Source organism: Amblyomma mixtum, chromosome 9, assembly GCF_055824585.1.
Source record: "Amblyomma mixtum isolate Tamu chromosome 9, ASM5582458v1, whole genome shotgun sequence".
In the NCBI taxonomy this organism is placed as follows: domain Eukaryota; kingdom Metazoa; phylum Arthropoda; class Arachnida; order Ixodida; family Ixodidae; genus Amblyomma; species Amblyomma mixtum.
In genome coordinates, this window is record NC_143020.1 from 110,066,704 (window position 1) to 110,083,653 (window position 16,950).

At 48.9% G+C, this 16,950-nt stretch overlaps 2 protein-coding genes and 1 non-coding gene across 3 annotated transcripts in view; 1 reads left to right on the top strand and 2 right to left on the bottom strand.

Moving 5' to 3' along the window:
* LOC149330688 (uncharacterized) overlaps window positions 1-3,313 on the bottom strand; it is a 100,731-nt gene extending 97,418 nt beyond the window's left edge. The window contains exon 1 of the mRNA XM_089561330.1: window positions 3,219-3,313. The gene's annotated coding sequence lies outside the window, so the exon portion shown is untranslated. The remainder of the gene's footprint in view (window positions 1-3,218) is intronic.
* A 1,675-nt stretch (window positions 3,314-4,988) lies between these two features.
* Ilp7 (Insulin-like peptide 7) lies at window positions 4,989-16,806 on the bottom strand. The gene is made up of 4 exons (XM_089561332.1): window positions 16,623-16,806; window positions 14,509-14,644; window positions 10,601-10,749; window positions 4,989-6,585 (listed from the first exon to the last, which is right to left on the bottom strand). The coding sequence occupies exons 2-4, from the start codon at window positions 14,613-14,615 to the stop codon at window positions 6,365-6,367; spliced, it is 477 nt and encodes a 158-aa protein (XP_089417458.1). The 5' UTR covers window positions 14,616-14,644; window positions 16,623-16,806; the 3' UTR covers window positions 4,989-6,364.
* TRNAE-CUC (transfer RNA glutamic acid (anticodon CUC)) lies at window positions 12,604-12,675 on the top strand. Its single transcript has one exon. It is a non-coding gene; the product is annotated as a tRNA-Glu (tRNA).
* Window positions 16,807-16,950: the final 144 nt, after the last annotated feature.

Sequence of the window (16,950 nt, forward strand, 5' to 3'; positions counted from 1 at the left end):
GACACACAGTTCGCAGAAAGGGGTCATTCAAGTTTCGAAAGAACACAAATCGATCCATCTACTGGCGCAAATACAAATGCGCCAAACCTACTCCTCCAGAGAGGACACGATGAAACATTGGTTCGACGTGTTCGCTCCCAAGTGTTTCCCCATACAAAAGCCGCAAAACCCCGGTGTAGCGTGTGCACATTGACTGGAGAACATTGAATTGCTTGCATAACATACCAAAAGCTTGGCTACAAAAAATGGGTTACATATTGCCTGAAATGCGGTGAGGCGAAAGCCTTAAGCGCGGTGTTGCTGCTTGTGTCATTGATGTGTGGTTAAGATGTTAATTAAGCACACAGTTGTTTGTGAATCTTAAATGCTTGATACACTGGAGGGCGTTTGGGAGCCATACGTCTGATTCGACGCCTTTCTGCCCCGCCGCGGTGGCTCAGTGGTTACAGCATTCGGCTGCTGACCCGAAAGACGCGGGTTCGATCCCGGCAGCGGCGGCTGAATTTCGATGAAGGCGACATTCTAGAGGCCCGTGTACTGTGCGATGTCCGTGCACGTTAAAGAACCCCATGTGGTCGAAATTTTCGGAGCCCTTCACTACGGCGCCCCTCATAGCCTAAGTTGCTTCGGGACGTTAAACCCCAATAAACCAAACCTTTCTGCAAACACTCTCCAGCGTCTATATATAGACAAGGAGAACTGCACATGCGTTGGCAGGAAGTAGCGTAGCCATTAGCACGCTCGCCTGCGGAACGGAAGGATGGTGGTTCGAATCCCATCGTGCACAAGGATTGTTTTTCTGGTCTGACTAGATAAGCGTGACACCTCTGCCGACAACCTTCTGTCGACAACGATGAGGCATTAAAGGCTTTCGACTTAATAGACCAACAGAGGCCTTTTAGCCTGTCAGCCTTATAACGCACTTCCGCAGTTTCGCGTTTCGAATATGGCTCACTGTCGCGATAAATCTCCAGCGGCACTTCCAAATATTTTACTGGGGTTACTGTCCAAGTCATGTTTGCGAAAACTGTTAGGGTTGTGGGCCGGTCATCGTGGCAAAACCCCAAACATTTAGCCCAGCTCGCAGCACTCCCACTCACAGAACAAAAGTCTTTCAAAGTTTCAGCCACAACAGGAACGCTTTCGTAGTCAGCACAAAATACGGCAATGTCTTCTGCATACGCGAGAACGCGGACCTCCGCCGTATGCGGACGGAAATCGTGAACACTGCTGCTTTGTATAATGGTCAAACAAAAGGGTTCAATATACACACAAAATAGCAATGGTGACTGGGGCAACCCTGACGCACAGAGCGTTGCACTCAGATGCCCCCCCCCCCCCCCCCCCCCTTTATTTACTATTAAACACAGCGTGCATCTCCTGTACGCCATGGCTACGCCCTGGCTAATGACTGATTCGACATTCACGTGCTCGAACAGAGGGAACAAGAAGTCATGTGGCACCTTGTCAAAGGCTTTCTCTAAATCAAGAAGGAGCATTGCGATGCTTTCACGCAAGGAGTCGCAACACTCGAGTACAGACCGGGCTGTGTCGATGCTGGTATATATAGTGCGGCCTTTAATACCGTAGGTCTGGTGTGGGCCTACTAATTCTTGCATCACAGTCTGGAGTCAGGGATTTGTCACAGATATTGGTCGGTAAGCGGTAACTTGTCACAGCCTAGTTTCAACGTCGCATTTTGGTATTAAAACTGTGTGGGCTGTTCGAAATGACAGGGGAAGCATATCCTTGTGATAAGCCTCATTAAACAGCGTAGACAAAACTTGCGCAAAATCATCCTCGAATGCCTTATAGAGCGATGCTACTAGCTTATATGGTCCTGGAGACTTTTCAGGGGTCGAGGTCTTTTATGGCTCTCCCCACTTCTTCGGTTGAAATAGGCAGTTGTAACCGTTTTTCGTTTCGCCACTAAGCTTCGGCAAAAAATACAGGGAATGGGTTTTAAAGTCTTCGGTTCTTTCTTTGGTGTAACCAAATAGCCCGCTTTAGTATTCATAAAAGGCCCTCTCTATATTTTCTTTGTCCGAGTAAATTACACCGTTCAACCCTATGTTCAGTATGTCATTCTTGTGGCGTGCCTCTTTTCCAAGCCGAGAGCACGTTTGGGTAGTTCACCCGCTATCAGGCGCTATGCCCTCGCCCTCACGATCGCTCCTCGATAACGCTCCGTTACCTATCGCCTGTAGTCTCCGCTTAACGGAGCGAATTTCTGGCTGCTTGCCCTCATGAGCTATCAAAAATCTCAAGTCATCTGTAAGCATACTTTCCTTCACTCTGTTTTTGCTTTACATCGCACGATCGTTCAATAGCTGTCATTTTCATTGCCTGCTTAAATCCTTCCCACTTCACTCCAAGAAGTTCAGTCCTGTATTTGCAGTTTGCGTATCGCCGACGCTACACGATATCTTTCAGAAGCGTCGCATTTAGTTTCCAGTTTTCCCACACGAATTTGCTTTTCGTTCCTTTACTTTTGTCTACATGGAAGACCACAAGACAATGTTCATTAAACGGCACTGGCTGTACGACGTATTCGCCGCAGAATGGTATGAGTTCGACTGATACGCACGCCCGATCCAAACGCGCGTGACTCGTTCCCTGGAAATGGGTAAAATGAAAGCTAGAACCGCACCCGAGACAACAGCCCACATCTTCGAGATGACAGCGATCAATTACGTCGCTCAAACAGGCAGTATTCGCATCCCCATGGGAGTCGAACTGGTTTTGTCGCGTGCCATGCTTACGCAGTTGAAATCGCCAAGACGACCAGACGGTCTATTTCACAATAGTTCCCAACTGTCCCAAAAATTTTTAGCCTCTCTTGCACGTTAGTGTGCGCGTAAATGTGATGTCACAGAGAATCCAACGATCGAAAACGCATCTGAACTCTTTTCCACAATCACTCCTAGTGACTGGCGGATCAAAAGCATGCACCCTGCCGAAGTACCCACCGCCTGGGACACGCAAACATATTATCGGCTGCTAAACGGACGCATCATACTGTCAGCCTGGTCTTCTTGACTGTCGATTTTGGTCTCTTGTACCGCTACAATATCCAATTCGTGCTCAGTCACGAGTCGTAACAGTTGATTTTGCCTCCTCCTAGATGAAAGACCTCTGACATTAAACGGCCCTACGACGAGGTGTCTTTCAAAAGCCGCCATCGCTTAGCAAGATCAGGCCACCAGTACGGCGCTTACCTTTGTACGCACAACGTCGCGCCGTGTAGTACCGTCCCGCCATTATTAGGTCTTTGGGTTGTCGTCGCGTGGGAGCGAAGATGATCGTTGGCCGCTGGTGACGCTAATTTTTCACCTCGCCGGCGTCCCGTTGGCTTTGTAGCGGACGTTGCCTTTGATCCGGTCTCGTTGCAACGACGTCTTCACGGCCCCGTTTAGTAGCGACAGGGTCGACGTCCATGGATCCCCGTTGCCTTTTTCAGCGGGGCGTGGGATATGTCCTGCGGTGGCTCGGTAACCGTGTTCATGACTGCCGACTCGGGTGGGCTGAGCGTTGATTCAGCAGTCCGTGGCATGTCGTCTTCCTTGTCGCGCTTCAATGCAGCCGTTTGGGTCTCGACCACAGGGTTGGAGGCGGCCTGCTCAGCTTCATCCTCGTCTATATGCAGCTCACTGTTTTCGCCGAGCGTTCCTCACCCAGCAGCGCGGGAGTACGACTTCGTGCAGTCAGCCTCTTCGTGGCCGTATGCGTGACACTGGCAACACTTTGGCACCTTGCAGTCACGCCTAATGTGGCCTGTGTTGCGGCAGCAGCCATATATCGCCGCACGCCCAGACACAACGACTAACACTGTCCCGATCCCGATACGCATCTGATGGGGTAGGCGCTCGAGGCTCGCACCTTCTTGTAGAACCAGCCACACCACTCGAATAGTCGAGTCAGCGTTTTCAAGCGCGCCCGTCTTCAATCTATCGCTCGAGACTTTTTTCACTTCGCCGTAATCAGCGAACGCCCGCCTCAGAGTTTCTATGATCACGTTGAAGGCGTGCTAATGCACTCGGGCCTTTCAGGGTCAAACACTACGCAAGTCTTCGTTTTAACAGCGACATGCCCGATGTCCAGCAGCTTTTTCTTGGCCTCTTCGCTACGGAAGTTTATTAACCAGACGCGCGACATCTGGTACGCTCCAGTACCGCCCACCTGTTCGATGACGCCGGCTTCATTCATCGGCTGGCGGAAATCTTCAATCGTGCAAGGCCTTCCACTTGTGTCGCAATGAAGAACAACCATTGTTTTCAGTCCTTCTACGGTAGGCAGAGGCGGCAGTGCAATCCTGTAATCTTTCAAATCGTACAAACACGACGTTCCGCGGCCAGCATCGGCTGTTATCACAGCTCGCGAAGAGCCAGCCATACCGCGTCCTTTCACGAACGTGGCCGGAAGCAGAATGCCCGCCACTACGCTATCGCCACAGCCATCACGCCTCGTGTTAAACTGTACCACAATCTCGCGCTGTGCATTGGAGAGCGTCGTCTTTATCAACTTCCATCTGCTGCGTCAAGCGGGACTGCCTGCTCACCGTCGTCTTCTACGTAGCACAAATCCGTGCTTTCGCTCCGATTCGAATGTAGTAAACATTCTCTGCAGTTTTTTGTTTAGTTTTTTGTAGAAACTAAAAAAACATGGGACGCACCAGTATCTGGCTGCCGATATCTGGCTGCCGAGATTTACAGGCGGTTCCACCGTCTCTTTTACCTCTTTTTGTGCGGTCAAGGGGAATAGACAGGTTTCGAAGCGGAGTGTGCCAGTTGGTACGATCACAGATCAATTTTCTTTGCACCTATAGAAAGCTGTGTTTGCAAGTTTTTGTCCGAAAAATGCTTCCAAGACCTGTTCAGAGGGAATTTAAAGGAGGCACAACTCCGAGTGGTTCATTCTGAAACATTTTATTTCTCAAACAGCCACACTGACAGTATTCGCCTTCTCCTGTGTCTGTATCTCTTTTTTTATTCTTGATTTTTTTTCTGGCGGCCACAAGGGGCCTGTACTTGCAAGGCAAGTTTTTTTTTTATCTTTTGTAATGCATAGCGTACGTCACGCAACGTACGGAATGAGTGGTGCTCTGTCCCTTGAGAGAAGCGAGCAGCATCCTAGGGCTTCTCCGAGGATATGGGGACTCGAACGACGAAGGAGACATCTATTTCGCCTGCAAGGCTTGGGACTTCAGCGCCCTCTCTCGTCGTTTCAAGGAACGCCGAGGTTGTCCTTGCAGTCGAAGGACAGCACGGATACACTTCCCCTGCGGGCAACGCAACTATCTTTTTCCTTCTCTACCATGCGGCTGGAAGATGCGCCTGCGGAGCCGGCAAACGGGGATAGACCCTCAACGGCCAACTCCAGGAACCTCACGGATCGGCTATGATAAGGGCAATTCTTGCGTATCACAGCGATGCTTATCACAGGGCTATGTGAACAGACATGCTTGGCATAATTCACAAAATTAACCGGATTTTCTGAAACGCACCATTCATGTTCGTTAAAGAACTCGGAACCAATGCCGCAGAAGTGCGAGTGAATAAAATTCACTTTAGAGCAACTTATCGTGCGAAATATTCTCAAAACTGAAAGCTTGCCTAGTACTGCAAGCTATCCTGCTTTTTTTTTTCTTATGACACGGTAATATGTGGCAACGGAGGTAATATATTGTAGCTGGGACATCTACAAAACTTCAGCAACACCTTTACAGATCGATATTAAAGGACAACACTCTTTACACGCTTCCTACGCTTGTAAAATGTGAAAGGGGCAGAAATGAAACTGGAAATTAAAATTGGCTCACAAAACTTGTCTGCGCGCTTCGTTAGAACACGAATCTTGCAGCATTCTGATGTTCAGCCCAACACAGTTAAACGCCACTGAACGTGGCAGGATATCTACAAAGCCAGCAGCTAATACAGTTCTTCGTCTGCAATCCGGCAAAACTGGAAGTTACGCCAACCATGCTAAAAGAACTAACTACACAGGTCTGTATTTTATCCAGCCGGAACCGACCTCTCTGCTCGGGGTCTGCGTACGTGCTCAGGAACTATGGGCCTCTTCACAACACGAATTTAAAAACGAACAATTTACCTGTAAGATAGGATAAAGAAGCTACAGGACACTTGATGGTCTGTAGCGAGTGCATTGTTGCTTTTTCTTTTCATCTTATTTTCTTCACTATTTGCTAGGACGAACGGGAACCAACTAGTCCAACTTGCTAATCCAGGCGCATCTTTACGTCATCATCGAGACACAACCTTCTAAGGGCTCCTCCCTAGACAGATGCGTCCTCCAGCCGCACGTGTCAGTCTGCGCTCTGCCTGTGTGTTTTGCCGCAGGTGGGCGGTTAGCGCCTGCGGTTGCGTATCCTTCTACTGGTTGGGCAGTACTCCGCGTATTCCTCCCAGCTGCAGCCGGTCTGGACGTCGCAGCACTCGTCGATGATGCCGCGCCCGCCCAGTCTCTGGCGCCGCCAGGACTTGCGCCGACCGCCCCCTGGCTTCTTGCCCGAGGAACTGCCCAGCAGGCTCAGCGCGGCCTCGGGCTTGAGGAACACCTCCGCAAGCTCTGCGAATAAAGAGAAAGAGGGGTAGGTTGGCCATTCGGTCGGCAGTCGGTCTTGACGAACAAGCCTGCGAAATGGAGACTTTTCGGCTCCTTGGCTCCTATATTCAAATAAGCAGTGCAAATACAAATCCTGTACAGTCGAAAGCAAAATTGGTGCGCACCACATAAGCTTCCACTGAACTGCACCGTACCGCCACTTCACGGTTGCTCCTGGTGTCCGGATTACTGAAAGAGGGGGGGGGGGGGATTTTTAACTGCAGGCCTGTCAGCTAACTCGTTTCGGTCCGTTGGGTTCCTGCTTATCGAAAAAGGGCAGTTTAGTCGAAGCACGAATGGTATGCAACACGTTGGCTGCCGGAAGTACACATGGACAAAACATTTTTGGAAACACGTTAGCCAGATGGGTTCAGTCGAATCCTTTATGGTAGGTACCCGGAGGCCTCGGTCCAGGCTGGATTTTTGTTCCAGTGCAAACATTCTGGAAGAGTTCTGTACATTTCACTTGTAGCCAATGGCTACAAGAGAAATGCACAAAGCTTTTCCAGGAATTCGGCACAAGCGGTTCTAGTTCCATAGGCTGCTACCAAGTGGTGCATGGCTTTGGGCATTCGAAAATAGTTCATTGACGCCGTCCGTAATGTAACAAAGAAGGAGAGTAACAGAACAGGACGCGATAAGCCGCTGGGCTTAGCTGCACTGGCTGAGAGCTGTCCCGAGTTCTTATCAATGGTGGATGCGTATAATTACCTTTATTGGAGAAAAAAGTGTACACGATGCAGGTTTGCAAACAAAAAAAAGTGCATTGCCGTCCTGCGCAGCTAGCCGGAATTCATTCCAGTCGATTGGAGCACCCATGTCCCCACTGAGCAGCATATGGCATGCCGAACTGTAAATTAAACATTTTTTTATTCCCGCATACGTCATCTGGTTTAGCGACTATACATACCGCCGATCACGAACACGAACCTGCGTGTGTCGTTTACCTCCTGTTCTGTGTATTTGTGCTGTTCAAAACTTCTGTCTGAATACATCAGAAAAGCTGCTTTGTTAGAGGCATCCAAGGCGGCTTTTCTGGGTTCATCAGGAGGCTATGTGTACGGATTGAGGCATAAAAATTGGAGGCGACACTTAATCTACGCGATAGCGTTAATGGATTAATGCCCCCATATGTGGAATTGGTCATTCTCGACTTTTCGTTCACAGATCCCTTAGATTCCTTATACCACTTCTGACGCAGTAGTGCAGCTGTTAAGAGATGTGCCGCTGCCCTGCCATGGCAGGTACTACCACCGGTGTTGCTCTTGCGACCCAGGTTGCTCTTTCCGAGCGACCAATCGCGACCTAGCCCTTAATTCAGCTGCCACCTGCCACAGTGGTCAGTTTGCTCGCAATCAGGTGGGCAGGTTGGGATGACGCCACAAGGTCACGCGACGTAGGTGGTCCACTTATAGGTTGCTTTTTCGGGATTTTTCGCTAGAAACGCCGCCGATGACGCCGAAGTTTCTGCAGAACGGAAGCCTTAACGGTCTCGCGTTAATACTTTCGGAATCGTCGCAACAGAAAGAAAATGAAACAAATTAAGCCGGTGGTATCATTGTTCCTCATTGCTACTGAAAGAAAAAAATTCAGGGGGCACTTTGGCTCTCTAAAGTGCTGCAAGGCGAAAGCCTTTCCTGGCGGACTGTTTGGCATTGACTGAGAGACTGTTTGTGGTGTACTAGTGTTTTATTTGACTACTCATTACAACTACACTCTTTGAATGCTTCTTTAGCACGACTCTCTCTCTGCTTCGATGAGTTCGGTTGTAAATGAGGTATGTAATGTGGTCACCCGCGGACGCCTTACGCCCCCTGTCGGAGCGGACGAAAACTATTTTATTAGTTGTCGTCTGCTCCAAAAGGGGGTGTCAGGCATCCGTGGGTGACCTCATTACTTCATATCCGCGCACTGTGGCGTCATAACCATTTCGACCAACCGAAAAGCGTGACACCTCTGCTGACAACCTTCTGTCGACAAGGATGAGGCATTAAAGGCTTTCGCCTTAAAAAAGAAACAAAGCTCAGCCTTTCTTCCGCTTGTATTGTAGTGCCCGGTTTTCCGTTAAGGCGCTGTAAGTGTATGGTAATTGGCAAACTGTATGAAAACGCTTCACTTGGCGGTGGTGGTGGTGGTGAAAAAACTTTAATCAAAGAGAGCTTGAGGGTTAAAAAAAAAAAAACCCTGCTGCATGGTCGGTATCCTTAGTCCGGGACACCGCATGACGAGGCCCCGTCTCGCGCCCGCTTGACCAGAGCCCTTTGGGACTCCAGTGTGGAGCAGTTGAGGAGGGCAGTCTCCCATGCCTCTCGGGTGGGGGTGGGGGAGGGGGGAAGGTGAGGATTCTGAGTACATGCCCACACCATGTGAAAGATATCGCAGATCTCTCCACAGTGCGGGCAGCGCCCATCTGTGTTCGGATCGAACTGTTTTGCTATTGCAGGACAGAGAAGGGTTCCTGTCTGCAGGCGCCGCAGAGTTCGCTCCTCCGCCTTACTCAGCCCCTTGGCAGGTGCCGGGTAGAGACGGTGGCTGTCGCAATAATGAATTAGGATTTCGCGGAACCGCAGAAGCGGTTTATGAGCTTCTGAGCCATGAGAGCTAGGATGAGGAGCCCGGTGTGCGAGCGCTCGGGCGGCCGCATCAGCGGCCTCATTGCCTCGTAGACCCTGGTGGCCAGGAGCCCAGATCACTTTTGTGCGAGTTGGATCGGCGAGAGCGCGTCTTAGAATTTGCGAGGCCAGAGGTGATATTTCACCTGCAAGGTAATGTTCACAGGCCCGGCGAGAGTCTGTGATAACCGTTTTCGATTTTGGATCGGCGGCAGCGAGAGCTATTGCGACTTCCTCCGCTCGTGTTGAATTTGGGGCCCGAAAAGATAGCCCATCGACATTCATTCCCCGGTGGACTACGGCAGCCGTGAAGAATCCCGCGGGCGACGGCCCTATGATGTCCACGTAATAGACGCCCTCTTTATAGCCATATTGCCTCTCAAGCGTGCGAACCCGCGCTTGTCGTCTGCCTTCATGTGAAGCCATGTCCATGTTACGCGGGAGCGGAGCGACCAAGAGCATGTGGCGCCACAGCACCGGAATGTTCTCCGTCCCCTCTGGTATGCATGTGTGTTGGATGTGTAAGCGGTTGAGCAGGCGGCGCCCAGGCACCGTCTGCGATAGCCGCGTATATTGGTTCACGAGGTGGGCCTCCCGCAACTCCTGATAGGAGTTTACCACTCCCAACGCCTTCAGTTTGGCGTTGGAGGTAGCCACCGGAAGGTCCAGTGCTCGCTTTGTTGCCTTCCTGATGATGGCGTCAATGCGCTCGTCTTGTTGTTTGGTGGTGCGTAGGTACGGCACGGCGTAGAGGATCCGGCTGGTCACGAAGGCATAGGCGAGCCGTAGCGCGTCCCTGCCCCGCAGACCACCCCGCTTGTTGGAAACACGGCGGATCATGCGCCCTACCTGTTCACCTATGCTCTTTAGTTTCGCTATAGTAGAGTCCGGCCTAAGTTTGTTATTGATGAACAGACCCAGGATCCGGAGCTCCGCCACTTCTCTGATGGGACCGCCTGACAGAGATATGTGTAGAGACGTGTTGTCCTTGTGGTTTGTCCTGACGTGTAGAAGCTCTGATTTGGCGGGAGCACATTGGAGACCACAGTCGGCAGCATATGCTTCGACTATGGTGGCGGCCTGCTGAAGGCGGTCCTCTATCTCCCCAAGGCTCCCCTCGGTGGTCCAGATTGTAATGTCGTCTGCGTAGAGTGCGTGTTTTATGCCATCTACCTGAGCCAGTCGGCCGGGCAGGTGCATCATGGCGATGTTGAAAAGGAGCGGTGATAACACCGCCCCCTGTGGTGTACCTCGTGTACCCATAGAGTACGGGCCGTACTCCTCGGCGGTAAGCCCCAGGTGGTAGTTGGTCTCTTTCGGAGAAACTAATCTCCTTCTGGAGTCTTGTGCGAAGGGTGTTTCCTTACCGCTGTCCTTGTCGAGGGGGGCGTCCCTCTTCCTCCTCCGCATCTTGTAGATGTCCTTCTCGCACACCCAGTTCATGTGCGCCATCAGCTCGTGGTAGCAGCGACGGTGGCGCTCCACGTGCCACACGCGAGCCCAGTCGTCGTCATTCCTGCGACAAAGGGGATCAGTGCCAGGTGTGCCATTATTAGGGTGCTTAAGCAAGATACAGCCTAAAAGTTGCGAGGACACTTTGGCAACTAAAGGGTTGAGATGCGAAAGCCGAGGACACTATGCCGTGACGACTTCCGGTTGATGTGACGTCACACCTTTTGTCACACCCTTCCCGTGGCTATATCGATACCCAAATTATACATCTTTTGGGGATCTTATGTGTTAATCACGCTTAATTACACATTTATTCATGTGATTTGACACAAATCCGAAGTTTTTTCGACCATTCTGTGACAATTTTCACTATGCCATGACGACTTCCGGTGGATGTGACGTCGACAGTTCTCGTGGCTGTATCGATGTCCGCGCTATTTCGACGCAATTTCGGCATGTTTGCCTGTCATTAAATAACTAATTTATCTACAGTCATCAAACATGGTTTCCAGATTCATTTTTTCCTCCTCTGTCTGAAGCAACCATTCATTTTCTCCTATCTTTTTTAGTTCCCGAGTTAACACGAGTTAAATGCTGCCAAAGGTGTGACAACCTCTGCTAACAGTCGACGTATGAGCCATTAAAGGCTTTCGCCTTAATAAACAGCAGCTGCATACGACGGGTCACAACTAGCCGGATGTTGTATTACTGCACTTACCAATCACTACAGCACACGAAATGAGCTTTTTGTTTCTTGTCTATATCAACCTAGCCAGAGACAAAAAAATTAGAGCTGATAATTTCGTCTTGTGATATGACTCTTGTTCAGGTCACGAGAAAAGCTTTAGGAACGGGAGTACTGATTTATTGTGGACAAATTCTGTGCGGTGGTCACTAATGTGTGCGGCGCTTCACTGCAGCTAGACCTAAGTTGTATCCGACTATAGTCTAGAAATTTTAGCTTTTTATTTGTTTATACCTTATTCATACCTTTAGATGAATGAAGTCGTTGCATGTTAGCGATAAATGTTGAACTAAAAGAGCTGATAAACCGCTGGGAAAATAAAAATTCGAGCTGTAGACAAGTTTCAGTGTTATATAATATTACAAACAAGTTTGTTACAGGCTCTCAAATAAAAAAAAACGCTAAAAATCAAGAAAGAAGCGGAAAATAAAGAAAATGATTCAAATTTAAGTTAGGGACAACGCAGCAAAGTATGGAAAGAAACTAGATAGGAGTAACGTTAAGAGACTGGAAGCGGACAGAGCGGGTGAGGGAACAAACACGGGTTTGTTACTAGTCGAAATCAAGAAGAAATGGGCTTGGGCAGGGCATGTAATGCGAATGCAAGATAACCGCTGGTCCTTAAAGGCAACACAGTGCATTCCAAGAAAAGGCAAGCGTAGCAGGGGGTGGCAGAAAGTTAGGTTGACAGTATAGGTTAAGAAGTTTGCGGAAATACGGTGAGCGCAGCTGGCAAAGGACAGTGTTAATTGGGGAGACATGGGAAAGGCCTTTGCCCTGCAGTGAGAGTAGTCAGGCTGATGATGATGATGCCACGCAGTGTCGCACCATCAATGAAGTGCCATACGTCGCCGCTGGAGGTGTGCGCCACAGAGTCATTTCAAGACGTTTTCATGAGCTGGTGACAATGAAGTAACAATTTTTGTTCGAGAAATTTAGAGCCCTAATTGTACACAGAACACCACAACTTTTAAAATTTAGCTCTTGTTTAAGTCCTAGTTGTTGGGGATACTAAAATGACGTTGTCCGCAGAAAGAATGTTCTATCGGAAGTACTGCAGTGGTGGCCTCATGAAACACGTGCGGAGTGCTACGGTGGAAGCTGCGGTACGCTTGTATGGTACTGAAACTGTGGCAAGGCATGTAATGGCTTCGCCGGGTTACCTAGACCATCTCCGGCATGGTCTAGTGGTTAGGATACCTGGCTCTCACCCAGGAGGCCCGGGTTCGATTCCCGGTGTCGGAACAAGTTTCTTTTTTTTACTTTTTCGTACCACACTTGCTGCTATGATTTCCCTGCGAATGGGCTTCCACAACTGTTAAAAATTTACCGGTAGCCCCCAATTCGTCATGCTTTACAGCCCGCTATTTTATATTGGCCTAGGTTTTTCTCGGGGGCCAGCGAGGAGCATTTGGGTTGTCTAAACAAAAAAAAAACATAAAGGAAACTTTTTTTGCATATCTTATTTGAACCGTCAATAATTTGTGGTGTTGTGTGACGCCTAACAATTTCCACAACTGTCCAATAGCATATCACAGCTCACCTGATGCACGTTTTAGAGCACTGAGACGGCAGAGGCATCTTGCGGTGCTTACTTTCACTGGCGCGGCCATGTTAACTGTACCTGCCGCTGGATGGCGGCCCATTCGCATAAACTCGGAGGTTCCGCGAGGCAGCGTCTTTCCTTCATAAACTGCCTTGAGGTCGGATTCATTGTGTTTTTAGTTCTTGTAGTATCATGATAATTACACGACATATACATTGATATGCTGATTCGTGAGAAAACAGTTCTCGGAACTGTTAATTACCACGGAGCTTTTGGCCATTTGAGATACTAGAGGCACCTTGTGGCACTGGCTTTTACTATCTTGACTATGTTACTTTTTGCTCCGCTAGTCGGCGGAATGCTCAAACCGTGATTAAAGCTTTAACCGTGATTAGATTCGCTGGAAAATACCGTGATAAGAGTTAACCGCGGTCTCAAAGTACGGGCTTTGGAAAGGTGTGATGGTTCGAAGGCTGAGATTTATGACTTCGCTATTGTACATGAAATCAGCTATGCTATAAATTGGAGATGTTAACCAGAGAGTGGTCGACAGAGTTTAGGTGCTTATAGCAAGAGAACAAACGAAGATGTACATCGGAATATGGATGGCCGTCCTTGAAGCACGACAAGCACAGAACAAAATATCGTTTAGCGAGGCAGTAAGAAGAATGGATGAAAAGAAGCTGGTGTTCAGTGTTCCCAGGTACTTGTACAGTAAAAACTTGGACACACGGTGAAAAAAAGAAAAATGAACTGTAAGGGTTGTAGTGCATACACCATAATCCTGTATATAGGCTTATGGCAATACACAATGGCAATACACATGGTAGTATACAGGCATGTATATATACACGCAATAAGAGGGAAACAGAAGTTACCATGAGCATCAAAAAGGAAGTCAGTGGAACTGAGACTGATACTGGATACAAAACTTATGAAAGCAAGAGAACCATTTCGTGGATACAGAGGCGGCAAGAGCGAAATCTGGATTGAAGCATTGTACGATCATTCAAGAGGACGTGTCATCCCTCCTGAGGCCGGTTCAGGCTGCCTTAGAATGAGGCAACATAAAAATGAGCATCAGGCAGAGAGACGATACTTCAGCAGCTTGCGGGAGTTGTGTAGAGGACATTAAACGTGTTCTGGTAGTCTGTAAGCGCATGAGTCTAGATATCAAGGAAGACATAGTGAGCCTTGCTGAAGCTCGGCTTCTAGCGATAGCGAAATGGAAATTAACACGTCAGCAATAGAGACGAGCAACTGAAAAGTACTGGTGGTACAAAAACAGAACGCATAAATTGGTAGAGCCGTCAAGGAAGTCAAAATAATGTAGCTCAGAACAATATCTTAGAATGGAAAAGAACAAGAATAAGCCACAGTGCACATCGGAGAAAGTGGTGATAAGCGCATTGGATGAAGGCGCGCTGTGGCACCATGATCCTGGTTCAATACGGCTCTCATGACGTCGGTTAAAGCTGTCCTATGAAAAAGAAAAGTAGGAGAATAAGGTCTAAGGGTACGAGCCAATTTACCGGTTGCTGAAGATCTCGTTCCAGTCAGGCCCTTCCGAGCCAGCTGCCACCGAGCTCGGAGAGGCAGCGCATAGGCCGAGCCATAGGGCCGTCCACTGAAGGAGCATGGCCGGGGCGCGGACTCGGGAAGCTGTTGCTGCATATAAGCAAGTAACACATTAGAAGAAAATAGACATTTCCACGTGTACCTGCCTCAGATCAGAGCAAAAGTACTACTTGTCAGTGTAGATTAATGTAAAGTATACCAGTGTGACATCCTAGTCGAAATCAAGAGGAAGAAATGGGCTTGGGCAGGGCATGTAATGCGAACGCAATATAACTGCTAATCCTTTTGGGTAACGTAGTGGATCGTTAAGTGTAACAGGGGCGGCAGAAAGCTAGCTGGGTGGATGAGATTAAGAAGTTTGCGGGGATACGGTGGCCGCAACTGGCGAAGGACAGGGTTTATTGGAGAGGCATGGGAGATGCCTTCTAGAGGCACGAAATAGCGATGCTGAAAACCGCTGGTGTCGTAGTAACCTCATATTTTATAGCATTCCTGATACTATTACTCTGAAAATTTTTGCATAGGCGCTGAGGAGACAGTGATTCGCTATTGTTTTCCAAACACGAGCAGAGCAATCGATCTTGACAACATAGAAGGCACCCATCGCCTTGTGGTTATGTATCTGAACACACTCGTCCAACCATTGTCAAGTTTATTTCATATAAAACCAAAGACACTAAGCTTACAAATGGTTGTAAATGTAATCGCACTGACTTTAGGGTTGCGAAGACTTTTCCCTCAAAGATCGAAATTCTAGGAAGCACATAGTCGGCTTTGCTAAAGGAAAACCTGTTTCATTTGATTCGAGTAAAATACTTCGCATACGTCCCAGACGATACGCGTTAGACGAAACCTCGCAAACAGTAAAAGAAACAGCAATCACCTCTTCAAAGTCACCGCCATGATGGCTGGCGGTTATGGTGGTTATGGTGCTCGGCTGATGACCCGAAAGACGCGGGTTCGATCCCGGCCGCGGCGGCCGCATTTCGATGGACGTGAAATTCTAGAGGCCCGTGTGCTGTGCGATGCCAGTGCACTTAAAGAACCCTAGGTGGTCGAAATTATTCGGAGCCCTCCACTGCGGCGTCCCTCATAGCCTGAGTCTGTTTGGAATTTTTATCCCCATAAAGAAACCTCGTCATGAATCATGGAAAAATTGTGCGAAGAATTCTCCTTTGTCTAGTTTTTCGTTTTCCGCTATATGCGCCAACATTCGTTGTTTTCTAAGTGTGAACTTTTTTCTAATATTGTTTCTGCGGCAACCAGCAAGCTGCTGAAATTAACAGAAATCTGGCTCAACACTCGCATGACGGAGAATAAACTGCTGGCTGATTTGTCGAATTGTCAGCTTTTTCGGAAATACCGCAAGGACGCACGAGGAGGGATTGCACTTAGTGCTGTCAGCCAATATTTCTGATGCTCCTAAACACACTATTCCGCTGACCTCGAGATGTTATCAACTGCCACGCTGCACGTGATACTCATTTACTCAGTGTTTGTTAAAGGTCGCCGTATAAGTGCCATAGTTTGGCCCATTCGCTGAATAACGTACTAAGTAAACTGATCGCAGAGCGCGATAATCAACATGTCTTCTTTTTTGGCGCTTATAATTTTTCGAAAATGGACGGCCATAACCGGACCATACCTTAGCTAACAATGGCGAAGCAAGAGAATTCCTGGAATTTCGCGACAACCTCAACTTCATTCCGGTTATAGTGAAACCTAGCAGCAGACAGGGGGTAGGATAAAGCAAGGGCTGAACGTTGAGGTGAGGGGGGGGGGGGGGGGGCAATATCAGACATTCAGAAGAGGAGCGAAGCGCTATAGGTACAGTGCAGAACCGAGGAGGTCCACAGGAGGGACATATGTATAGAAGAGTCGAATGGGCAAAGTACTGGCTTGAAGTACGTAGTTGCCACAAGTAGGCTCTCGGAGTGCAAGCAGCAGAGAGTTATCTAGGCTGCATACAAGAAAACCGTACCAGATCTTATTCTGACATGCACCGTTGATATTGGACTGAGTTACGTTCTTAGCTAAATGGAAGTCGTTACATAAAAGAAAGACTCACCTCCTGGAAGTTGTAGCGAACGCCCGGCGTATGCTATGATTCGCAGGACAGGTTTGTAGCAGGCGCTACTCGGGTCCAGGAAACCACGGGTGGTCACTTGGAAGCCATGAGTCGTCGACGGCGACGAATAGCACAGTTGGAAACGACACCCTTCAACGTTGCCGTCTCGGTGTACTCCTCAAGCGGGGCTTCATAAAAGGGTGCTGGTCGAGCATACGTCAGCGTCTGATTGGCTCCTTTGAGCTTGACGTCAGCGCCGAAGTCGAGCTCTGATTGGCCGATCACACACCGGCCATTGCTAATGAGAAGCGTCGGCATGCAATCGCAC